The sequence below is a fragment of the Rhinolophus hipposideros genome (assembly GCF_964194185.1).
Source record: "Rhinolophus hipposideros genome assembly, chromosome: 16".
In the NCBI taxonomy this organism is placed as follows: Eukaryota; Metazoa; Chordata; class Mammalia; order Chiroptera; family Rhinolophidae; genus Rhinolophus; species Rhinolophus hipposideros.
The window spans coordinates 21,850,549-21,878,285 of NC_138062.1; the positions used below are offsets into that span (position 1 = coordinate 21,850,549).

General features: G+C 33.7%; 1 protein-coding gene across 1 annotated transcript in view; it reads right to left on the reverse strand.

Annotated features, from left to right (window-relative positions):
• Positions 1 to 27,737, reverse strand: part of IQCM (IQ motif containing M) — a gene marked incomplete at both ends in the record, with an annotated part of 244,370 nt that overhangs the window by 188,703 nt on the left and 27,930 nt on the right. Inside the window, one exon of the mRNA XM_081077357.1 lies at positions 19,009 to 19,096. Coding sequence (XP_080933483.1) covers positions 19,009 to 19,096 — 88 coding nt within the window. The remainder of the gene's footprint in view (positions 1 to 19,008; positions 19,097 to 27,737) is intronic.

The window sequence follows — 27,737 nt, forward strand, 5'->3', positions numbered from 1 at the left end:
GTGCGTCTAGCCTTGGTTTGGAGGTGGAACAGAAGGACCTAGAGAAGGCTGTCTCCACACCAGACACTGCATGCATACAAACTGGTGACTGGGGCAGGCAGGAAACTCAACTCAGTTTATGAAGCAATTATGACCCTGATAGCAAAGCTAGACAAGGGTATTACAAGAAGAAAAATTACAGGTCAATGTCCTTCATGAATATATATGCAAAAATCCTTAACAAAATATTAGCAAATCAAATACATCAATATATGAAAAACATAATATGATTAGGTGTAGCCCAAGAATATACAGTTGGCTTTACACAGAAAAATTAATAAGTGTAATTCTCTATAGCAATGTACACTGAAAGAAAAATCAAACAATCATTTAAGTACAGGCATAAAAAAACATTTTAAAAAATTCAACATACTTGATTTAAAAAACAATATTTTACTACAAACTAGGAAAAAATAAAACCTCTCTAATACTTACAAAAGGCACCTACAAAAAACTATAGCTGATATCATATATGATGATGAGATATTGAATGCCTTCTGTCTAAGATTTGAAACAGGTAGGATGTCTATAATCAGCATTGTGCTAGAGTTCCTAACCAGTGCAATAAAACAAGACAAAGATACAAAAGAAGGCATACAATTTGGAAAGAAAAAAAGAAAAGCTACCTTTATTTAGAATAACATGATGTGTATGTAGAAAATTCTAATGAATCAGAAAGAAAACTAGTAGAACTAGTAAGTAAATTTAGCAATGTTGCAGTGTACAATTCAATGAAAAAAATAATTGTATTCTATATCGTACCATGAACAATTAGTAAAAGGGATTAAAAATCAGTATTATTTGCAACAGCTTGAAAAACTCAAAGTATTAAAGATTAATTTCACAAATAGTATAAAAAGTTTACATAAATATAAAATATATAATTTATAAAATGTAAAATATTGCTGCAAGATTAACAATAACTTAAATAAGTGGAGACATACTATGTTCATGGATTGAAGACAGTGTTAAGATGGTTCTGTATCTCTCAATTGATATATAGATTCAATGCAATATCAATTATAATCACAACTATAAAGAATCTCATCTAAATCTCATATTTACCATGAGAAATAGATCAATGAAGGATTTTCTCCCCCCATTATAAATAAGACAAAACTATGGTTTTTCCCTTCTTCACTGTTCTTTCTTATCTTCCTTGAAATTCCTGTTTTGTTAACTATTTTCCTCTTTGATTCCTTAAATTCTAACTACAATTTCCACCTCTATATCATCTCAGTTTAAGGCTTTTGCCTTAGTTAAGGTCCTCACCTTTCCTAAATAAATCATTCCTTTCATCCAAGTTATTATTTTTTTTGAAGCCAATCTTGTGATACAAATGCAATTTTAATGAAGCCAAGAATATATTAAAAGTTTTTTAACAACCAGACAGCACCCTTGATGTATCCTTCAGAAAATATTTGTTCTTATTTTCATGATGCTTAAAAACCTAACTGACAAAACAAACTAATAGCAAAATAGAAAGGAATTATAACTAAAAAGAATAAAACTACTGTAATTATATTTACACGTTTTACTTATTTTCTTCTACATCAATTTATTAATTGTAATGTAAATTGTTTTTGAAAACTTGTGGTATTAGAATCACAAACAAAATCCCAGCTATTTTTAATTATGTTCTATTTCATAAATACTGAAAATTGATTTAAAATTACAAATATCATTTTAAAAATTCATGTTCTACAGATTAATTGTGAAAAAACACTTTCATTCACACACTTTCAAACACATCATTCACAATTAGATGAAAATGATTGAGGGCAATTAAGATCATGAAAAACATAAGAATTCTTCTAAAAGTCTTTGTGTTTTCTTTTTTATAAGTGGAAGATAAATGGTCTCTTTTTTTTAACACAAGAAGAGAAAATGCATCAGTCATTTAAATATTTCTCCAATATATTTCCAAACCAAATTTTGCCCCACAGAGTAATTTAAACCAAAAATTAGAAACCCAGAAAAAGAAAACTTTATAACATTCAGTTATCCTTATTTATGTACTTTAGCCTTCTATTCCTTAAGTCAGATAAGTTTGCAAAATATTCTATGACATACGTGTAATTTACTATGGTCATGAATTATTAATTTCAAATTTCAAAAATTATGCCAGAGAAACTGCCTTAGTTGTAAAAAACGGACTGCAAATCTGGTTGGAAAACCACCTTTAAAAAAAGGCAAATTTAAGAATAAGCTCTCGTTTTTTGTTTCTAAAAATTAGTTCAAAAGTAAGTAAATTAACCCACAGTAAAATTTAGCTTTCTATAGACAAAGATGAAATCTCAGTGTACATTGGAATATTTTGAGAAGAAATATACCAAATAGAGAGTAGAAAATACTCCAAATAGAGAGTAGAGAGGGAAAAAATCATCGTCATAAAATGCTCTTGCAGTGATTTGTTTTATAGGACTGATGGTACAAGTAATTAGTATGACATTTAATAAATGGCACTTTGAAGAACTGCTTAAGCCCCAGTGAGTCTTCAAGTCAAACTACCTCAACTTTTATTTGTTTTTAAGCAATAGAATTATAGAATATTTTGCCAGCATAGTTTCACTACCTCATGTTTAAAAGATTCATATGTGCGAAATGCTTGAAAGAAAACGCCCCTTATATACACTGTATTTCCCAGTGGACATAGCTTAGCACAAACTGATAAAAATGAAGGGCCCTAAAAAATAGGAAATCCATTTTCATACCCATTGGTGTGTAATTGAATAGATTCTTTGAATAGTTGCTAAAAACTAATTCCAACTTAAAAGCAATAAAATATTTTACCTTTCGCAAAGCAGTCAGAAATGACAAAAGTATTCTTTTCCCCCTTTAGCAAAGAAAGGAAATTCTGTGATCTCAACAGTTATTGCCTTCATCCATCTAAACTATAAACCCATCTTATGCACTGCACATGAAAATTTGGACCTCCTTTAGAGCTCAATCATCCAAAACCATCAGAGATTCTCATTGGTTTTAAGTATATTTTAGAACACTAGAATATTGTTCCAGGATAGTGAACTTGAAGAATGACTGACTTTGTTTCCCTGTGAGTTAGGACACAGTAATGAACAGTTCTCCTTGATTTAGGATAGATTCAATATGTATTCAGGGCACACAAACGAGTCTACTGGTCTGTAAAATTTGTATCTCACTTTGCCATGTTTTAGAGCAGGAAAAAAAAATTTGTTTTTTTTTTCTTAATTAGGAATAATTAATTTAGTGGTTACCTAGCAGAATTCACATACAACATAGTACTTATCCTTGAGGGGTTTATGTTCTAAGGTATTTATATTCAATAAGAGAAATCTACAGGTCCAGGCTTACTTTTTTTTCCTGTTTTTAAACATTTTTTTTAAATCAAAAGTGTTATTTACCACAGCTATATTCAATCAAGCAAGCAATACTTACTAAAGCATAGGATTGATAACATAGCATGGTTTTCTTCAGGGCCAAAGGCATTATTATACCTAGTGTTTCAGTTCCAAACATGATTTTGGTTTTATTATCTACAAGACCAACAGGTATTTATTTCATATTTACTAGGTACAGCTAAACACTGAATGCTTAAAAACAAAACAAAACAAACAAAATAAAAAAAACAAACAAACACTGAAAGCTTACTGTGTGCCAGGCATGTGTTTAGTGTTGAGAACACAAGGTGAACAAGACACAGCCCCAGGTTGAGAAGGGTACAAGTATTCCTAAAATGGTATACTGTATAGCCGTGGAAATGAACAGGCTATAGCAGTATGTAGCAGCATGAACAAATATTACAAGCAATGTCTAGCAAAACAGGTAAGGCACAGAAAAATACGCAGTACGATTTAATTTATATACATTTTAAGAATAGGTACAAGTAATACGTACCATCGCTCTGGGTGGCAAAACTAGAGAGAAAAGCACAGAAATTGTTAACACAGAACTAAAGCTAATGGATAGCTTTTAGGGGTGATTAAGAGTGTCTTAATTGGAAAGAGTCAAGAAGAGGGATGAAGAGGACTGCTGGGTGCTCAGAATATTCTATTTTATGATCTGTGTAGTGCTTACACACGATGACTTTATAACTATTCATCACATCATACCAGTTTTCATTTATTCAGTGGTCTCCTCTATGGTGTTTTTTATTTGCTATTTAATGTTGAGCTCCCGTGAGCATGGAGACAATGGCTGGATGAGTGCAGACCCTCATAGGGTTGCAGGCCACATGCACCCACCAGAGGTTCCTTGCTCCTCCATTCAGGCCCATACCTGGGGCAGAGGGTGGCTGCAGTCACTGGGCTGGGACCTGGGACTGGGTAGTCCCTCCGGGATGGGGAGGGGGACAAGAGGTGAGACCAATTACGAATCAAGGGTCCAAGCTTACATGCGTTTCCACTGTCCTATCAGACTCACAAATCACAAATATAAAGAAACCATTATTAAGAATTTCAAGATGGCGACCACAGAACATTAAAAAGCCAGTACTGATCCTTTTCTGAGGGCGAAGTTCGGTGTGACTGTAGGGTCCCAGGCCCAGGAAGCCAACCCTGCGCCATAGATATATGTTTTCTGCACATTTTTGCATGTATATTACATTGTGTAGGTGTATATGTGAGTGTAGAAAAGAACAGATCATATTTCTATTTCCTCTGCAAATCCCTAAGCCATGGTTCAAGTCTGAGCAGACAGGAAATTCGAAGGTCTGAAGTGATTGTGCCGTTATGTTTAAATTGGCTATCGAACTGAAACTTATTTACCAAAATGTTCATCTATCTGAATATAGACCTGAGTGTTTAAAGGCAGTTTTATAAATTATTTATAATTTAAGATCACAGGCATGCTAAGCAATCTGACATAATTGTCCTTGGCTCCAATCTTGACACCAAGAACCTCCTACTTTCTGATAACAGTTCTTTCCTTTCCAGTCATTTGTAACTGAAAAAACTGTACTAGGTTTGGAACATTTTTTTTTTTTTTTCAGATCTAATAAAAGTAGATACAAACAGATTAAGGAATCTAACATATGACCGCATTCAGATTTCAGAAAGGAAATGCGATGGAAAGAAACCAAGTAGGCGCTATGTTGCCCTCATTTAGTTCCTTCACAGTGATTATGGAAGGCAAATACAAATATCACATTCCTACCAAAGAACACAGAGGTGAGCAAAGAAAAATATCCTCGCCGGGGTCATCCTGCTAATAAGTAGATACGTAGTTCTAACTACAAGTTTCTTCTATGACCTTTCTTTGCTACCTTTTTTTCTTCTTTCTTTAAACACTGACTGCCCATTTACTATGTGCCAAGCATTATCACAGAAATGAGTGACCAAGGAGGTCCAGCAGAGCCCAACATCCAAAGCTGTGCTGTCATTATGGTAACATGTGGCTAGGAGCACTTGAAATGTGGCTAGTATGAATTGAGATGTGCTGGAAGTTATATTGTACACCAGATTTCAAAGATTAGTAAAAACGTTATTAAATACCTATGATTTTTCATACTAATTACATAATGCAATGATAAATAGTGTATGTATTAGGTTAAATAAAATGTATTTTTAAAACTAGCTTCACCTGTTTTTCTTTACCTATTTAATGTGGCTATTAGAAAATTTTAAATCACAACTGTGTCACATTTTACTTCTATTGTATATCAATGGTGTCCTCTTAAGCTTGCTTCAGGATACATAAATGAATTACATACCTATACATTTAAAACACTATATTTCATGGTTATTTGGGATAAGAAATGTCTGTAATCCACTGTGGAAGGTATCTTCCTGCCATCATCAATATTTATTGACTACATATTCAATCTCTCTTGAAATTTCAGAAATTAGCCTAACTAAAATTAGCTAAACCATGTTGGTTTTCCTTTTCTCGGTAGAGTGCACAATGAACAGAGAAATGCCTGGATTCAAAACACAGGTTTTCTTGTAATGAATTGAAAACAGCTTTTTATACATCTTACAGGAATCTCCGAGAGATTTGCTGAACACTTTTAATATAGCATGCTTTTTTCTCAGCATGAAAAGTTTTTATTGTTTAGAATTTGGTACATTAAATATATTTTTCACATTTTCCTAAAGAAGATGAGAAAGGATGTGTTTTCAGACAATAAAACACCTGCGTTTTTATGAAATGTCTTTTAATGTGAACAGTGGGGAATTATACAAGAAAGCTATCTTTCCTATCATTTTGTTAAATACTGAAAGAGTAATACAAACTAATTTATAATTCATCATAAAGGCTAACACTCTAAAATTGCATAGGATGCAATAACATTATTGATAAACTTGTAAGAATGATTGAAAATGTAATTCCAAAAAAGAAAGTATAGTAGTAACAACAAATTTAGACTGTATGGAATCAAACAGACCAAAACTCTCAAAAAATCATACAAATTTACACTACTCTTTAGTTTATAATATTCTATGTACCAGAAAACACTCATTTTATAGGAGTCCTATATTGCATCACTCTGTTTTACCTTGAAATATGACCTCAAAATATCCCAAGTTTGTACTTAAGGAGCAAATTATTTACAGATACATATAAGACAATAGGGACATATATAAAGCAACACAATAAAATGGCACCAAAACCAAGAATCAGAGCCTGATACTTGTGAGACTTGAGCTAGTTGCCAACTGTTTGATACTTAGTTTCCTCATCTGAAAAGTGGAGAAAGTTAGACCGGCCATGCCTGAAAATCCCATGAGCATCAAGGAGACAACATACAAAAGGACACTATTACCAGTAAAGTATGTTACAAATTGTGCTATTATATTAAAAGCAAATTTATTATATTATTTTATTATAAATATTGGCCCTTCAATTAATGTTTTGAGTAGTCATTGTGGCAAAAACGTGATTAAAAAAAACATGAAATATCTTAAATTTCAGCTTCAAATTACTTTTGGAAACACCTTGGTATAAAATAATAATTGAAATATAATCAGTGAATGGAAATATTTACAAGGAGGCACTTGACTACAGTAGATTTGGAGAGATAGGTGACCATAAAATTAAAAGGACAAAGAGCGACAGTCTAACTGTACACAAGGGAAGTGTCATCTACCTTCCACTCCAGCTGTTGTGACATAGTCAATTTCTGCATAAAACTCTATTTAAAATGTTCAGATTTTATTATTTTGAAAAGCCTGTTTTCCTCTTCCAAAATGAATTGAGAGTCCATTCTTTCCTCCCTTCCTTCAGCTGCCTTCACACAGCGTCAGAAGTCAAGAACAAAGAATACAGCTTTTTCTCCCCTGATACTGAGTGTTATAGACTGAATTGTGTCCCCCAGCATTCATAGGTTGAAGCCCTATCCCCAATGTGATAGTATTAGGAGATGGAACTTTGGGGTGATAATTAGGTTTGGTCATGAGAAAGAGCCTCTCATGATGGGAATAGTGCTCTTCTAAGAAAAGACCAGATCTTTCCTCTCTCTCTGTCTCTCTGTCTCTCCTGTCTCTCTCTCTCTCTCTCTCTCTCTCTCTCTCTCTCTCTCTCTCTCTCTCTCTCTCTCTCTCTCTCTCTCTCTCATCAGAACTAGACCATTGCTGGCAACCTGATCTCAGACTTCCAGCCTCCGGAATTGTGACAAAACACTTCTGTTGTTTAAGTCACCCAGCCTGTGGTATTTTTTCATGGCAGCCCTAACTGACTAATTCACTGAGTAACCCCTGTTGGGTCAGGGAGGTGCAGAAGTTGGAGAGTTTGCTGCACTGAAACATGGGGGAGAACTCTCTTATAATCATTGAGATAAAATGAAATGAACGTTTATGTCCAATTAATGAAATGAAACTATTATATACAATGTAAATAGAAAAAGTTAAAGTTTGTATAGCCACTAGGTTTTAAAAATATGCAAAGGGAACAAAATTGAAAGGCAATAGACCAAGTTGTTAATCACAACTGTGAGAGGATGATAGCATTAAAAGTCAAGATTTTTTCTTTTCTCAAATATTCTTCAATATGGTCATATGTATTTTTATGATAGAAAAAAACAAAACCTAAAAATTGGGTATTGATCTTAATACAATATGAGTCTAATGGCAAGAGTTTTGTTTATTTTAAGCTATCTTCACATGGAAACAAAAGCTATTTATAAAGTATTTTTTGAGATCCCATATGTCTACCACTCTACTGGGGACTGCTTTCCTCAAAAAACTCATCCAGTTTATTGAGAGAAGATTGCATCTCACTACTTAGATAATAATATATAAAACAGTTTTACTTCATCGGTGTGAGTAAATGCTGAAGTAAAATCAAATAATGAATATTAGAGTGTCAAAGAAATTGCTCAGTCAGAGCAGGAAAATATAACGATTTATAGAAATTCATGAAATAGAAATCAATGCACTATAGAGATCATCAGTAAAGGTAAACATTATTTTGTTTTTTTTTAAAAAAAGCGATTAAGTTGACCTTTAGCAAAACTGACCAAAGAAAAAGAGAGGGGAGGACAGAGGGAGGAAGAGAAAACCTAAATAATTAATAGTGAAAATTAAAACAGAAACACCAGTACAAATGTTATTATGGACAACTTTATGATGATGTTTTTGACAACTTAGACATATCTGTATAAACATAACTTACTAAAATTGATAGAAGACAAAAACAGTTTCATCAGTCCTAATTTTATTAAAGACATTTAATCTGTGATTTCAAAATTCAATATAAAGATATCTCCAGGCCACTAGTGACTTCCCTTCCCCAACATTTTAGAAAAAAATAAAATAAAATAACATAATCTTATACAAATTATTCCAGACAACAGAAAAACAAGAAACTATTTGTGTTTATTATAAAATTTAATAATACAAAAATAAATAAAAGAGGGCAATTTATGGACAAGTAATGATTATGCATCATGAAACAAAGGTTTCTATTAATCTAATTCTGGATACCTAAGGCCTGATAATAAATATATCCATACATATATAGATGATAGATAGATAGATAGAGGATAGAGAAATAGATGAAGGAAGGAAAGGAAAAGAGGGGTGGAGGGAGGAAAGGAGGGAGAAAGGAAATAAAAGATAAGTGATGCCAAATTTTTCTGTTATTTTTTTTTTTAAGTAGGAAAGTTCTAGGCTACCAGAAATAGATATGAGCTCTAAAACAAACCACTCTAAAGAACATTAAGCCCCTATAGAATAAGGCTCTTACATTTTCTGGTTTTATTATTTTTATGCTTTCTTGATAGTTCAGCCAGGTTTTTAAAGTTATCTTTTAATATTTAACTAGCTGTTTTAGGTGTTCTGTACCCAAAAGTCTTTCTTTGCATAGTTGTTCACCATATTTTCAGAAACACATGCAGAGAGAGAGAGAGAGAGAGAGAGAGAGAGAGAGAGAGAGAGAGAGAGAGAGTTTTTCTAAGCTGTAGTTTGTATTCAAAATGAAAACAGTATATTTGAGCTCCTTAAGCGAAAACATTTATTCCAATGACTTAGATAGCTTTCCTATTGAATAGAAAAAATAAATATGAAAATTGATATACCACCCTTTTAGAAAATAAAATAGCAGTATGTTCATTCATCCAACAAAATATAGTGACCACTTTCTATGGGCCAGGAATGAGTCTAGCTCCAAGGGATCCGGTAATGGGAAAAAAAATCAGTCAAAACTATCTGCCTTCATGGAGATTACATTCTAGCAGGTGGAAGCAGACAAAACCAGATAAGTAAAACAGACAATATGTCCTGAGGCCTTACCTGTTACAGATTCAAATCAAGCAGGAGAGGTAAATGGCTCTGGGAGGTATGAGTGCTGCTATGATAGACGGGTCAGGGATAACCTCACTAACAAGGGGCATTTGAGCAGAGCCCAGAAGTGTTGAAGGGACACCTGTAACATCTAAGGGAAAGAGCTTTCCAGGCAAAAAGAACATGTAAAAAGTTCCTGAATTGTAGTTATTAGATTTGAATTGTCTATGAAAAAATTCAGGCAGAAATGCTGATTAAGCAATTGGAAGTGAGATACAGTTCAGGAGAATAACCAAGCGGGAGATATAAGTTTGGAGTCATCAGCATATGAATGGTACTTAAATCCATGGATTGGATAAAATTACTAAGGGAATGATTATAGCTAGAGAAGAAATCCAAAAATTGGTCACCAGGCCTCCTATGAACATTGGGGATCCAAGACTCCCAATGGGAGTTAGAAAAACTATATTGTTGGAGTTTAGAAGGTGATCTAGTTGAATGGTGGTTCTACTCAAAGTCAGATTTTAGAAAGATTTCAAACATTTCTAAGCCATAACTATCAAAGAGTATGTGTAATATGGTGGAAGGCAAAACCATTAGTTAAAAAAGAGCTAAAGGAATTGGGAAGCCAATGAATTAGAGAGCTTATTTATTTGGATACAAAAATCACAATGTTTTTATAAGACTAGTGGCACAGAAAGTTGCTAGGATCTGGGGGCTAAATTCTTTAAGATATTACAGAATAGATACAAATCAATAAATTATGAGAATTGTAAGAAGGAGAGGCAATGGAGGATGTTTGATGACATAGATTCAAAATTGGGAGTTTTAGAGAAAAAGAAGTGAGAATGGTCTGGAAACAGCATGAGGAATAAGGAGGTCACCCCCGCCCCATCTCCAGTCCCAGAGACGTGAGGCATGAGAGAAAAGACCACCACCACTTGAGAGAGCGCAGAGGAAGAAATGTCCTCAGAGTTGAGGACAGAGCACAGATTTTAATTAGACCAAGAAGGTGAAGGGAACACTTCGAAGAGGTTAAGGATTTTTTATTGGCTTTGAGTTCAGTAAATGGGATTTAGGAGTGGGAAGGGTGAGGGGCGAAGTCAGACAAAAAGAAATACAGAATTATATAGAGTGGGGTTTTGGTGATAAAAGGTGACCTTGAAATTCTATGTTTCTTGTGGAGATTGATGTATGACAGAGTTAAAGGACATACTTAATGAGATTTGTCCTGTGGGTCTCAAGGCTGTGAACTTGGAAAGGAAGAAGAGATTAAATAAAATCTTGCCAAGAGCAGAGTCTGGGGGCTGGTTCTCTTCCCTCCTGACAATGCTTCTGTATAGAGGTTTTAATATCTAAGAAGAAGCCCTATGGAAAAAGAAAATTTTCTAACCTTTCCTCCCTTTCATTGAGGGTAGTTTCATTCTTTCCTTGAGGATCACAGATGATGAAACCAAAGCCCAGAAAATTGAAGGGCTCTGTACCAGACTGTACAGAGAGTTGGATCTTATGTAGAGCAATGGGGGCTGCTTTGGCACATCTCCCTTCATCCCAGAACTTTCTGTGCACAATGTCTGTTAAAGGGTTTCTACCATGGGCCTATTCCCTTAGAATCATAAAGATGGGGAGAAAGCTTTGAAATTACTGGTGAAAGGAGTGCTTGGGGAATATAAGTTTAAGAGTGGCCTACCAAATTTATTGAAGTAGGAGGGCAATAGGCACATTCAAGGTCTAGAACACAAAGCTAACAATGACAAATGGCAAAAACAGCTGAATTCAGGAAAGGCAACGGTAATTGTCTTTACACAATCAATATCAACAGGCCACTCTTCCTGATGCTGTGATAGGGTAAGTCACTATTTTCTTTCAGTGTTGTAATAAGATGTGCCTTGTGCTTCTGCAGTATATCCTTTAGGATAGGGTCAAAGCTAGAGCTCCAACATCGTATGTTCAAATCTACGTATGCTTTACTATTTATAGCTAGGGAATGGTAGCTAATAAGCATAGCTTAGTTTTACCAAGCACCAGGATTTATGTTATATATTTTACAACATTGAGGTTGGTATTGTTATTATTCCCCATTTAACGAATGAGTCACAGAGTGGTTAAGTAATGAGGATGAGGTTTCTCAGCTAGAAACTGGCAGAGCCAAAATTCTAACCTTATTAGAGTAACTAAAATAACTCCAGTGCCTTCACCCTTAATCACTGAGCTATACTGCTTTAAAAGACAAGGCTTAAAGCAGTATAAGATACACATAAGTATATATAAATAAATATGTGTGTTTATATATGTATATATATATAATTTATAACATGTAATTCAAATTAATAGAAATCATGACTTTGTCTTAATTCCTATGTTCTAATTGCCTTTCCTTTTTCCTTTAATAAGAATAATTTATTTATTCTAAAAAAGAATTGGGCAATGTTAATGTTAAGAGCCCAGTAAATTACCATATACCCCAGAGAAAACCAAAAGATCTACATTCTCTCACAATTTCAGCTACATTCTGTTATTAAACAGGCCTCAGTGATTGTTTCAGATATTCAGTGAAGCTATAACTTACTAAACAGAGTTACAATAATGATGTGGAAAAAAAGCTTCGTTGTGCAAATTTTTAGACTATCATCTTAAAATGAACTAAAAAGTTAAGCCTATGCATGATTTTTTACCCAAGACACAAAGCCAGGACCATACCTAGGTTATTCAAAAAGAAAAACCAATATTTTTTACATTTCACTAATAACTGATATAAAATAAGTTGCTGGCCACAAGCCTTCAGATATTTCAGCCCACACACAAAAAAATGTTCCAATTATGAAAGAAGTGGTTTGGCTGGAAACGAAACAAAATAAAACAAAGCATCACATATAGCAAAGCAGTGATGAAATTACCACTCTTACTTGATTAAAAATACATTTCATTTTGAGGAGAAAAAGAATAGCTACCCTATAGCATTTGGAAATAATGATTTTTATTGCAATTTTTTACACTTTCAGCATGTTCAACCTTCCAACTCCCCATGACGTTATATGCGCATTGAGAGACTTATGTCATAAAACTAATAATCTGCCCAATGATTTGGTTTTAAAGCACATAAACTAAACTGCATAACGTTTTCCTTATTTTTATGGTATCTTTGCAGTCTACATATAATCCGTAATCAAGAACTAAAAAATGATGTCTGGGGCTATTCTTTTGCATGTTTACATTCATTGCTGTTATTATTTTATTTTACTTCCCCAATTTTTTTTCTTTTAGCAGTAATCATGTTCTAGCTTACTATGCAGAAATAGACACACAAACACATATAAAAGTATATTCCATTTAGGTGGTTTCTTTTTTTATCTTCATTCATTCATTCAACAAATATTAATCCCTAATATGTGCCAGTCACTAAAAGAATATGGAGTCTTTAGTTTCAATGAAGTTATGGTTCTATTAGTAAATATTTCAGATATCTCAGCAGAAGATTTTTGCACTGACAGAAATTTCAGCAAATCTCAAAACATATCACATAGGTGACTGCCCATTCTGCCACCCTTCTACTCACAATTTTACAATAATCTGTAGCTATGATAGTAACTGGGATTCTTTCAACAAATATTTTAGGAAGGTCTTCTACCTTCTCTTTAGCACAAAACAAACAGTGGTCAAGTCTTTTTATAATAAGCTCTGGGTATATGAAAAAAAGAAGTCTTAAACAAATGCCTACATTTAGACTAATGCCCTGAAAATTCTTGCTAAGAAGCTCGTGGCAAGGGGAAGACACATGTGACTTATGTGAGGTGGACAGTATTTGAAAATAGAGACTTCCACAGCTCTTACGATAATCCTGAATAAACTCTAAATGGCACAGAATAAGTACAACTTTTACTTATGAGGTAGTTAAGGGCTGTAAAGCTCAGCTTTCAGAGTTATCATATTTCAAGTTTATTATCTATCAAACTATTACATCCATTAGACCTATGCCTTATGAGGAATTTTTCACAGCCTTTACTTCATCACATGTATATTCAATTTTAAACTCAACTGAGACCTACACATTATTCTACTACCCTTGGGCCTCAAATTATCTGATCAAGCATGAAAAGAATTTAGGCTATGGAGTGATATAACAATCAAAATTTTTAAACAGACCTATTAGATGTGTTTAAGATTCTGACATTATGTTCACAAATATTAATAGTTTGATGAATATTGGTTGGATGAATGAAAATGTGTTCATGAGCCTCCATTTGATGCTTAAATTCCTTCTATAATAATCCAAACAAATAAAAGGTGGTAAAATTTGAGTTGGATGAAGGAAATTTTATGCAAGAGTATCTTGAGAACCCAAGGAGGCATTTATTCGCCAAATTTTCAAATATTTCCTCCAAAAATAATCAAAGTCCCACTCTGTAAGAAGAGTTTTCTCTTAATGACAGTCTGAAGTTCAAGAACATGAATAACAAGTTTAAAAGAAGAAAAAGTACAAAATAGTTTTTTTGAATCAATAGCCCCCTGGGTCTTCAAGTAGCTCACCACGTTCTAGAGAGTTTCTCTATCACACTTAAGGGACTTTAAAGAATTGTCTGTATTTTCTTTTGAATAATATGTATTTCTAAAAACATAATAACTCAATTATTGAGAAACTTTTAAATTATGAGAACTTATCCTTAAAATCGCCTAATACCTTCAATACACACACATCAAAAAAATCCAATCTCGCAAGTTCAAATAAAGGAGTTAAACATTAATTATTACTTTTTTCTGAAATCTCTTTATCTTTTGACATAGTATTTGCAATAAAACATAAAGGAAATGACTGTGCAGTAATAGCTGTTTCTCTTTGTATATAAAATGAGTGCAAAATAATAATTTAAAAAAAAAAATCACTGTGTTGCTATAGCAACGAGGCTCACCACTTTCTTTCGGAAGCCCGGTGGCAGGGGTCGTGGGTGGTATGGTCAAACCAAGGTTGGTGAAGGGGAAGACATATGAGTCCCACATTCTGTTTTGAAAACATGAAGTTAGAGCTTTGAGTGATTTAATAGTTCCTATTTTAAAATGCAAACTTTCAAGACTAATATTGAAGAGAAAGCTACTTGTCTCCTATCAACCATGAAGAGAAAGCTACTTGTCTCCTGTCAACAGAGACAACACCTGTTGTACAGCATCCTGCAGCATCAAGGGCACATTGTAAGCCCTCTATAAACATTTATTATTGAATAAAGACAAAATAATACCAAATTTTGCTGGCCCTGAGCATGGATAACAAATAGGGACAGTCGCTTTCTGCATGAAAACACATCTAACAAAAACCAGAGAAATGAACATGCGTCGTAACCTATTTCTTACCTGTTTTGCAAAACATTTTAACGTAATGTGTTCTTATCATGACTTCGAGAGCTTCCACCATGTCAGCTGTATCAAATACCAGATATCATGCAGAAACCTTAGAAAATGTAAATAAGCAAAAGGAAAAAAAATTGCTCCTAAGTCACTACCCTAATATTTTAGGAATCATTGCAAACCCTTAAATGCTTCCTATCACCCAGGATGATGCTAAGCCTTTTCTGTGTCTTGTCACATTTAATCATCACAACAAGCCTCTGAGTGTTTACTATCATTATACCTATTTTATAAATGAAGAAATTAAGACATTTAGGGGTTAAGTTGTACACAGTTTATATTATCGTCTCTACAAATGTGCAGAACCAAAATTTGAATCCAGGAGTGATTGAGACGTCAGTAACTAAGTTCCTTTATACTATTTTATATTGACACAATCTATCTTGATTAACACGTGCAATATTGGCTATCCTTTTACCATGCTTATGTGTACATAAATGTACGTACATTTTTAGCTTATCTTTGCACTTTATAGTGTGAATATCTTTCTTTGTAAATGTACAAAGATGGACATTGTTATTTTGGCCCATTACATAGCATCCCATTGTGTGCATGTAACATGCTGATGATTTACCAGTCAATCTTCTTTTGCTGAACATTTGAGTAGCTACCATTTTCTTGTTATTTATAAACATTGATAAAAATGTACCTGTCCAATTATTTTTTTTCTTATTATAAATGTCTAGAAATGAAATTGCTAACTTAAGTGTAATATAAGTGTTGGAGAAATTTTTAAGATTTTAAAACCTTCTGCCCATTGAAAGTAGGGTCTCTGAGGGAAGAGAGTGTGACTGGCCTGTTCAGGGTTTTACAATAGGTGCATAGTAGTCACTCAATAAACAGTAAATAAATGATGGAATATAAGGTCCATTAGTCTAGCTGTCATTCATGTGCTCATTACATGTGGGTAGCCAAAGAACTGAGGTATACCTAACGTGATAAAGTCATATTGCCAAAGGAAAATCTGAGAGGCAGTTTTGCACCAACATTTGGGCCAAGATATACTGATCAGTCATAGTTTGCTGTGCTTTCTTCTATTTGATCTATGGCTAAATATCATGTAAATCTCCAAATTAGAACTATTAATTCAATTTTTAAATGATTCCCCATTAATAAAAGATTCTAATAAAAGTATACCCCAATTAATTCACTTAAGTAAAATAGTTTACAAACATTAAAGTGAAATGGCACAATCTTTTCAACACAAATGTGAAATGTCACGAGGGATTTGATCATTATTTTGTAATATATTTATTGTTATTAAATTGATCATAATAACCTAAACACAAATTGTCATGTAATACACAGGAAACTCCCATGGATCACAAAACGAGGGGAAGAAGGTCAAACTCACTTGCCTGAAGTACAGAATACATTTATAGAAATGCAGTCATCATACCTTCAAATGCACTGAATATTAAACTAAAAAAACTCCACTCTAATAAATGAGTGAATAATAATGAATTTCCTTGATGGAAAATTAACATTTAGAATGCACTCATATTTATCATTATTGTCACAAAAAGAGTATGCTAATGTATGATAATTAGTCTTTGAAGTTAAAAGTAAAAGGTACATTGAAGACTTTCACTTCCTTAAACTTAAATTTGAAAATGTAGAAGTATTCAATTTTGTTTTCCTTCTGCAAGTCAAACATAGAGAAATTTGGGGAAATAAAGAAATCATACATTTATAAGTCTATAATCTTTCTTCATTGCTGTCCAAGGAAATTTCTTGTGTTAGGCCAATATTTTTATGTTCTAAAAATATTGTGCCATGTTAAAAATTAGTATTTTCCAAGGCATGTTCAGGGGAATTGTAAGTAATTATGTATGACTTCTGTCACAGGGATCTATTTGTCTTGAACGGAAACCCTTTGAGAGACTCACAAAGGGTTGGTCAATTGTGCTAATTAGTGCTAGAGCCTGTCGCTGCATTAAGAGTCCCATCTGATTTCCTGATTTATTCTATTTTCCTTTCTGTTGCTTACATCCTTATTCTTAAGTTTCTTTATCTTAATCAGGTGGTGAACTCAATATCAATAAAAATTTCAGTCTAATGACATTTATTTGTTAACATAAGCACAGGTTTTCTAAAACCCTGAGTCACCATGTCCCAAAACACTTATTTGTCTTACCTTCTGTATCCCCATCACACTTCTAATATTAATGAAATGAAGAGAACTGCAAAGGTAGAAAACACGTCAGCTAGCTAGCTATAAAAACAAAGCAGCCCAGGTGGATTAAAGTTCAGGTTTTACGTGCCCCCAGCTGTCATTGGAAGTACATGTACTTGCTCTTAATTGCAAAGGATGTGGCTCTTCCTCATAAAGCAAGACATGTTTTCATAAAAAAATGGGACTTTATGGTGTAGAGAACTTTTATCTTCTACCAGTTGCAGAAGAAATAATTACTTGGTAAATATTTAACTCTCTTGAGAAAGACATACTGAAAGATATTAAACCTGATTAGATTTATTATTAATAAGTGTTCACTTGTCCCTAAATCATTATTCTTCTTCCTTCGATTAGCGGCCCCATCTAAATATACTGAAAACAGCAGGTTTTCAAATTAGTTTATGTTTCTAGCTATTAAAAGCTTACTTGAAATTCTAAACTATTTTGGTTAAATTGCTATATTAATCACTTTTTTAACAGCTACCACTCTGCTAAACCAGCCTGGGTCTTGGGTTGAATTAAGTAAGGCAGAAAGGAAATTTTTATAAACCGGTAAATTCCCAATACAATCATTTTTTTTCCCTTAGCAATTAATACTTTCCCTTATCATGGATAAAACCACACCCTCATATTAAAGCTCTCTCTCTCTCTCCTCTCCCTCTCTCTCTCTCTCTCTCTCTCTCTCTCTCTCTCTCTCTCTCTATATATATATATATATATATATATATATATATATATATATATATATATATAAATACATTTATATATATATATATAAATGCACATACACACACACACACATATCCTACTCTTGCAAAATTGAGTATCATATTACACTTAAGCCAAGAAAGTGGTTACTTCTGAGCATCAATCTTCTGGTGTTAAGCACAGTTTGCAGCATAAATGCTGGAAGATCAGTGAACTTCTGTACAGACAGGGCAACATTTTCTCAAATTTATTTCATTTTCAGTTGTGCAATTACCCCAAATTTCTGACCATGTTATAATAATGAATTAATGTAAAACAAAGCACTGAAAAATGCATTTTAATGAGCAATATTTACATTCTACAAGTACAAATATTCCTATAAAATGTTCTGAAGGGCCTTTAGAGGGTCCACCTGTACTTTTAGGGCCAACAATTATGTACACAATTGTAAAATTATCTTAAAGATGATGCTAGTTAGTGGAATACTTTAGCATATTAACTGACCCATCACCCGACACCTTTGGAAAGCAGAAACACTGCTCAAAATTCCTGTCTTCTAACTATGCTCTGAAGGATCAGCCTCACCTTCTGTTAGGAAAAAGATTAACTTTAAATTATTAAGTTTAAAAAAAAAGTATAACTTAGCTCTGCTCCATAATTGCTGCAGATGAGTGACTAAAATCCCAAACTTATGTAATATTATCATAAAATATGGCATTTTTCTCAAGAAAGCCATAAATTGGATTTGAGCTTATGCACTGTAAAACCCAGATGGTTTGCTTAACTACTCAGACATCCTCCAGTTCAAAAGTTAATTGAACTAAAAACTAAAATTTTGATAATTGATATGCTTTAAGGGACTCAAACAGAAGGATAAATTAGCCTTATGCATGGGGTGTTAATAGACTTGAGAAATCACAACAATCGGTCAGGAAATATTGGCATAGAAGAAAAGTATATATTTTCTATAGGTTAGCTATTATACTTTACCTGGACTTCTCATACTGTTGCTTTTCTTTTTCCATTTTTTTACTCACTGATTCAATATTAGTCACTATTTTACCCAGTTTAACTTGTTCTGGAATTAAAAAAAAAGAAAAAAAACTTTAATTATATACTATTAGTTTTCAAGTTATAAGTGCATTTTTCAAATTAAATTGCAAATCACAGATTTTTTAATAACAAGTAGTACAATATTTTTCAAAAAAATTACTAACACAAAGGTACTCTAAAAACACATTTTAGTGTTTTTTTCATACCATGCTTCTCAGATGTTTTGTAATTACTAAAATTTAGGACTGAAAGTATAGAGTAAATGAACTGCATATATCAGGAAGGAGATAGCTCCCAGAGAAATGTCTGCACGGCAAAGCACATACCAATGTATATAAAGAGCCTCTTTTATACATATCAGCATTATTATCACTATCATCATAAAGCTTAGTTTTTATAGGAGAACTTGCTATTTTAAAATAATTTAACAATCATTAGTTAATGTAAATAGCAACACTGAATGCTCCAGAAATCTCATCCATTTAATAGAAAATGTGAAGTCCAAAAAAGACCAAGTTTCTGCTTTAAAAAAAAAAAAAAAGTACTTTTTAGAGCCTAAAGGCAAATTTACATAAATATTTTTTAAAATGCTTATTGCTTTGTATTTTGTACAGTTACTGCAACATACAGTTTGAAAAATTACAACAAAATATTGTCATACATCAAGCACCTTCCAGCTACTAGCCATGTATATTAAAGATATATTAAAGATACAGAGAATATATGAGATGAAACCTTCTGTTTTAGAATTAGTAACAAACTAGTGGTGTCTCGATGCTAACAAATAGAAAAGCACAGTTGACTGCATTATATAATTTAGATTTAAAACATATAACGTAGAATATCAAATTTTGGAGAGATGGAAAACGGAACATTAATATTTGTTGACTATAATATACCAGTGGTGTTAGTTAGAATTCCCTATGTGTCGTCATCTTACATGTAAGCCTCATAACTGATTTTTTTGTTGGCTGTTTGTTTGTTTTGGTGAAGTACTGTGATTATTCTCTTTTATATATGAGGAAAGCAGATTACCCAACAAGACCTGTAAGTTGAAAGGTACAGAGCCAGGGTACCAACCTGTATCCCTCTGACTATAGGTTCACCCTTCATCCATCTGCTCTGCTGCCCCCAGAAGTCAGGGGGCCTCAAGCACCTAATCTGCGAAAGAGGGTAATTTCTGTCTTGTTTGCTTTGGAGGACGTCTATAGAGCTCAAAGAACACACTTTATGTAAAGATACATGGCAGGTGGAGAAATATCATATTAAGGTGAAGCAGAGAAAGAATTTATAGAGTCCTAAAAACAGAAGCATTTGAAAAGACTTGCCATACACTAAGGGTACTAATTGCTGTATATGGGTTACCATATTTTATTCTCTCAACCACCCCACAAATTAAGTACTATTTTCATCTCCAATTTACTGATGAGGACACAAGCAGAAAAATAGAGATTAACTTTCCCAGCAGCAGATAAATATTCAAACCCAAGCAGCCTATCCATGGAGTCTGCATTCTTAATCACGATGATACTCAATATGCATATTTGTTTGTTTATTTAAGTAATATCTACCTGGTGAAAATAGCTACGCTAACTTCTAGAGAAGGGATACGTAGGGTATAACACATTAATTCCTTTTTTACTCAATGTGTTATAATCTACTTCCATTATTATTCTTCTATCATTATGCCACAATTGGCCAGTCAGCTCTTGTACTATTTTGACAGATCTTCACCATTTTTGAACACTCCTTCCTTCCTGCCACAATAAGAGTCCAGGCTCCTTCTTTCCTGCCACAATAAGATTTCCAGGCTCACTGTCCTTTCCATGTCCCAGACCTACAACCAGGTCTCCAAGAAGCAGTGGCCATTATCTCTTCTAAATTTACCTTTCTCCCCATTCTCTAGTGATTCCTAATCAGAAAATTCTAGTCCGATTTATGTTAAAAGTTCTCAATATTCTATCCAGAAGCTTCCATATTTTCCATCTTTCTTTGCTTCATTTTATAAATTTCTTCAGGTACTCTTTCTAGTTTACTAATTCTCTCTTCAGCTCTATTAAATCTATATTTAAGATTTATCAAATTTCTTATTTAAATTATTATTTGTTTATTTCCAGAAGTCCCTTTAGCTCTTTATAAAACTTCCTGAACATTTAATGGTATCTAGTTTATTCATATCTTTTATACTTTTACTTTTTAAACATATTAAGCATATTTATTTTCCCTTCTGTATCAGAAAATTCTAATGTCTATGGACTTTGTAAATCTAATTTCATTTTGGGGGAGTTGAAGGGCTCAGTCTCTCACTCACAGTGGCTAATTTCTTTTTTATGTATGTTTGTTTTTTTTAATTGTAAACTCATTTTCCATATGAATGGGAATTATTTGCAAGTTGGGATTAAGATCTATTCCTCAAGAAATAATTTGTTTGCCATCCAGACATTTGAGAAAACTTTCAACTTATAATAACATTTAACTAATTTTTCACTTAGGGATTTATGAGATGCTGGTAATATGGATTCTGATTCAATCCCAAGTGAGCTTATTTGTAGTTGTGAATTATAAAAGGAAACTTTTTTTTTCTTCTTTCAGATCCAAGGCTGAGACACTCACATTTCTTTGCTATTTCCTTCTTACAAAGCAAGGCTTTTTATTTTCTTGGTTTAATCTTTCCCTGACAGCATCACCTTTTGGGGGAACTCAAATTTGGGGAGTCTCTGACCTGACTTCCTATCTTGAATGTGTCATAAATGTTTTCCCTGTGCTTTCCTCATAAAAGGTTCAATGAAAATGAGAGCTCAAGGCTACCAGAAATATGCAGAAACTTCCAGCATCAGAAGCTGGTCTCTGCTGTAAGTCTTTAGATTTGTGATTCTGGGGTGTTTTTGTTTTTTTCTTTCCATTTTCAGTACTCTATAAAAATACATTGAATTAAGGAATACCTGAAATACTTTTCCCCCATTTTGCTAATCATTCACATTTCAAAACTCAACTCAGGGAACATTATTTGGTCTAAACATTGAAACAATTTGTAACACTCATTATAATACCTAACACACTCAACAAATATTTGTTACAAAATTAATAGAGAGAATATTTAACACCTCTTATTTAATTACGTAAAATTTTAATGTCACTACTTTATGTGCCAGTGACATGGATTACTTTCTTTCAGTGTTTTTTCTCAGGTACAATAGATACATATTCCTCCTTCAACTAACGCCATTTCTCCCCCAACCTTCATAAATAATTTTTATTTCTCCCCTTTCCAAAAAACAAAAAAACACAAGAGCTCTAATTCAGGTGGCTAAAAGCAGCCAATCTTAAATACAACAGAGTTAAACTGGACCAATGTAAGTTACTAGGAACTAGTATTCTAAAATTTAGAGGGTTTTTTAAAATATAGTTGGCATATATAATGTTAGTTTCAGATGCACGGTAGTGTGATTCAACATTTACATACCTCACAATATAATTGCCACGCTAAGTCTAGTAGTCATGTTACCATGCAAACTTATCATAACATTATTGACTATATTCTTCTCCACCTTTTTCACCCATCCCCATACCCCTCATCCCTCTGGCAACCATCGGTTTGATCTTCATTTCCATGAGTGTTTTTTTGTTGTGTTTTGTTTGTTCATTTGTTTTGTTGTTGTTGTTGTTTTTAGATTCCACATATAAGTGAAACCATAAGGTATTTTTCTTTCTCTGCCTAATTTATTCCACTTATGACCTGGATGGTATTATGCTAAGTAGAATTTAGACTTTTAATAATTCCGAAATCGGATACCATGAAAGGGAGTGTGTTCCCTATCACAGGTGTCACCTCGTAGATCTTGGATAGAAACTTTCTGGAGAACATTATAGACAGAATTTTACATCATGAAAATAGTTGGGCTAGAAGAGGTTTAAGGTCTCTTCCACACAGAGACAATGATGCTATAAAAATGCTTTACATGGGTTAAATCCAGATCCTTTACAATCAAAAAATGAGACTGTAAAATTTGTATATTGAGTAACTATAAAATACTTTTCGCACCTTTGTCTCTTTTTAAGACTCACTATCTAAATTACATTCAATTTCATATGAAATAATTATAACAAAATTCAAAACTTAATGTTTCAAATTTATAGACAGATTCATCAGTCAAGAATGACAGATTGCAATTTACTGACATTTCACATTCTAGTGTGTGGGCTGGGTGGATGTCATATGATTTTCTACTGTTGGAATTTCCAGCACATGTGTGTTATATAGAATGCCAATTCCTCACTAGATTGTGAACTCTTTCATGGTCTCTTGAGGACAAGGGTTGTGTGTTTATCCATCATCCACTTATTCAATTATTCATTCAACAAATATTTGCCAAATGCCTATAATGTAACAGGCAGTCTGCTAGGAACTAGGAATATAAGAAATAACCTAGGGATTATGAAGGTTACATTCTGAGAAATCAAATTAACCAAATGAAATAATTACACAAATAATTGAGTAATTCCAATTGCAGTGCTATGAAAATTTAATTTCATTATCTCATAAATTTTAAACAAGGAATAAAAGGTATCCTTTAGCTGTTGTAAGTGGGAGGTGTGGCTGGACAATTTAATTGGAAGATGGAAGTGGAAGCAAGATTTCATTGGTTTGAAGGAACAAAGCCTTGGAAGATAATAAACGTAGACTCTGTTAAGAGGTGTGATTTGAAGGGAAGAAAAGAGATGAAATGATCACCACAGACACGTAAGTGTGACGAAAAAAATGCTTTAGTGTCAAAATATTTTCAGATGGGAGAGTCTTTAGAATTATTATATATTATAGGAAAGGAGAAGCTGAAAACAGAAAAAAAAGCAAATAACACATAATAAATGAGATAGGTTCTTGGCAGAGAAAGGAAGGATGGAATAGAATTTAGCTCTGATTGAGAGAAAAGAGGCATTATCTTCTAAAAGAAGAAAGTAGATAAAGTTTCAGGTGTCTATTCATAAGTTTCCAGTGAGTGCACGATGAACATCTTTATATTTTTTTCCATGAAGGAGTTGTTGAGGTCATTTAGTGAGAGAAGGGGAGAGAAGTTTGATAAGGGTCTCCAGGAGAGTGGCAAAGATTTGAAATAAATAGTAAGTAAAAGAATTGCCCAAGGTCAAATAAAAGGTTTTACTTTTGATCACCTCTTAATGCAGTTATTATCATAGTCATTATCACTTAATACCAAAGCAAAACAAAAGCTTCTCTTACTCCTGTTCAATTTATCTTTGCTTTGTAGCAAAATGTTGAAACTGGTTGTTTATACATACTGTTTGTATTTCCTCATCCCATTGATTCTTCAGTCCATTCCCAATCCAGCTCGCAGAGTCACCACTCTTACCAAGGACACAGTGACCCTCATGGCATCATGCCCACTGGAAAAACCTCTGTCATCTTTTTATTGGACTTTCAGCAATGCTCAGTGACAATGGTGACTCTCTTGTAAAGGGATTATGTGACAATACTTTCTTTTAGTTTTTCTCCCATGAAAACCAAGCTGCTCATTTTCAATCTCCTTCGCTGACTCTTCTTCCATCAGACTTCTAAAGAATGGCTGCCTTGGGCCTCTATCATAAGCCCTTTTGTTTATGTTAACTTCACTTTATCCTTAGGATATTTCATCCAGTTTCTTGGATAAATTACATCCATACACCAATGATTCAAATTTTATTCTCCAGCCTACACCTGTCCTCAAAATTTTAGACTCATGTATATAAGTGTCTTACATGTGAACTTGCGTGTTAATGGGTATCTCATATAATACACTTAACAGAATAATTGATTTTCTCTTCCCAAAATTGTTCTTTCATGTCTTTCCCATGTCAGTAAATGACATCATCATACAGCCACCCATTTAAACCAGAAACTCATTACCTATCACTAAAATGTATCTCAAATTTATTCATTTTCACTAATACCACAATTGGCACAATAATGCTATACAACAAACCAAACCAAAACTCAAAAAATGTGGTTATATTTCAAAGACTCTCACAAATCTGAATCTTTGCTTGGGTTTACTGGGTCCTAGTTCACCTGACGAAAAAATACTGGTGTGTATCCCTAGTCAGCCAATCTTAATCTTCCCCTAAACAACATTAAAACAGATGTCAGAAGATAATTCTCCATGAATATTTTCACATTTCTGAAACGTCAGGGCTTTCTAAGCAAGGAATTCTATCACAGGGGTTAAGGATACTTGAATGGTAAACAAGATATGGAGATTAAAGACCAAGATCTCAGCAAAGATTTAGAGGCACCTTCCCTGGAGCCATTTATTTACATTCCAAAGAGTAATAGACATAGGGACTTTCATTTCAGTCTTTTCCCAGAATGCATTTGCTTACATTTATAAAGCACTTTTTTATCCTCCCCCTCATCCTCCTCTTCCCCATCTCTTCATCTTCTCCCTCTCCCTTATCCCCCTTACCCATCCCCTTCCTGTCTCTCTCTCTCCCCCGCCCCCCCCCCAGAAAGAAGAGGAAAATATGTTAAAAGTTCTAAACAAACTTCAAGAACCATAATTTCAGAGTTCCTTTTCTGTTGTACTAACTTCACTGTACATGTGGGCAACATCTGCCCTCACTGTGCTGCCCCAAGGGGAATTGAATCATAGGGAAAACTGAGGTAAGACGCTCTCTGTGTAGTTAAAAGTCTGTCTCTGATTCAGAAACCTCATGTTTCTTGTCAGAATAGATACATGTGGGTGGATGGATAAATACATACATACATAGACTCATAAATATATAAAAGTTAACGTAAGCAGGGTTGACACACTCCTTTTCCTTCACAGATGATCCATGTGGAGGTAAAGAACTGACTTCCAGATGTTTGAGTCTTGTTTAGAGCAGCAGTTAATCTAACCACTCATAGGTGTTTTCCAATTTCTCACTCTCTTCTCTGGGCATCTCCTGATGCCTTGAATTGATTGCTTTTGTTACAGCTCCTTAAGTCTAGCTCTGTCCAGTCACCACCTTCCCATGCCTGTTTCCCATGCTCCTGCGTCACTGTAGAAGGAAGACTGTCTTCTGGTTATAATTTCAGTTAACACCTCAGCCCTATTCTCCTTTAGCTCACAGCTGGGCACCTATTAAACCCTCTAGTCCTAAACAGTCTGTAGCAATCTCTGTTGGGACAAGGAGTTTCAAAAACAACTTGCTCAAGATCCTTTCTCCTTCTGGCGATGTATCATAACAGAGAGTATGACTTACTTAAGGGGAGCAGCAGAAGCATTTGGGTCAACAGACTGAGTTGCTGCTCTACTTCTAGCATTGGGCAAACGGCTTAGCCTCTCTGAGCTTTGGTTTCCTCACTCTTAAAATTGGGGAATGATACTCTGAGACTTATAACTTAGATTGTAATGTATTAAATAAGTTATAAACTAACCACATAAAACGCTGAGTTTATAAGCACCCGGGAAATAGAGAACTGTTGCTATTGTCATTAATATTCTTTTTATTGTTTCTTTTGCTTTTCAGTGAGACAAAACATAAATTCATCAGCACTCCCTAACCTAGCAGGACTCTTGTACCCACTGAGGATATTACCAGCGAGACCCTAGAGGAACTCATCTTTCTTACCCATTGTGTCTTTTCTAGGGAATTGAGGATATTTGGTGATAACCCCAAATCCCTCTGAACATGCTTCCTAAAAGTGAGATGTATAAAAATCCAAAATGAGTCTCAGAAGCAAATAAATACATAAGGATACTCTAACATCAGACTTGAATCAGATTTTGAGAATGCAAAGAACTAATTTGATTCTAGTTGAAATACCATTTTAAGAAACCTAGGAACAGAACAATTATCAGGTGCGTGATGGATGTAAATGCAAACCAGTGTAAAACTAAATATATTTACCTATTGAGGGGAGGAGGATACAAGTATTCATGCAGAAGCCTGAATTATCACAGTCCTTTTTCATAACCATTTAGTAACCTTGATATATCAAGGAGGATATCCATTTATAATTTTATTTCTCACCGCAGATATTCATGGGGGTGAGAAGTGTGCAATTGCAAGGGTAACGCTACTAAACAGAGACAGTGGTAACTTTAAGGCATTAAGGAGTGTTTGCAACTGAAGACATTTTATTTATTAATTTTTTGTAGCATTAATCACGTTACAGTTTGCAACGGTGTTGTCATTCCTCTTGCATGTACAGACTGAATTACTGAGCAGTGCTATGCAATATGTCTCACACACTCTGGCACTTCCATTTCATACTTCACAGTTTTAGTGTCACTTTGAGGTTTGAAATGTTTCACAGTTATTTGTTATGTGTGGGTGCCAAAAAAGAAAAGTCAGTCTGTATCACTGAAAAAGATACTGCAAGAATATAAAATGGTTAGAATCAGATGGGAATTGTTGTCCATTAACATTCAGAACTTTATCAAGAATCAACCTACTTTTTATCAAACTCTAATTTATGTGTTACAGATGCATGGAGGCATACTCTTATTTTGCTCACCACATACAGTTCTTATAAAGTTAAGTATACACTTTTATTGATGTAGATAAGAATCTATAATTAAAATGAAATTGAAAACACCATACATCGTTTCTAGTCTACAACTTGCCCATATGCTCTCACATAACAAACCCAAAAGCCTCAATCCAGTCACCTGATCTAATCCAGTATA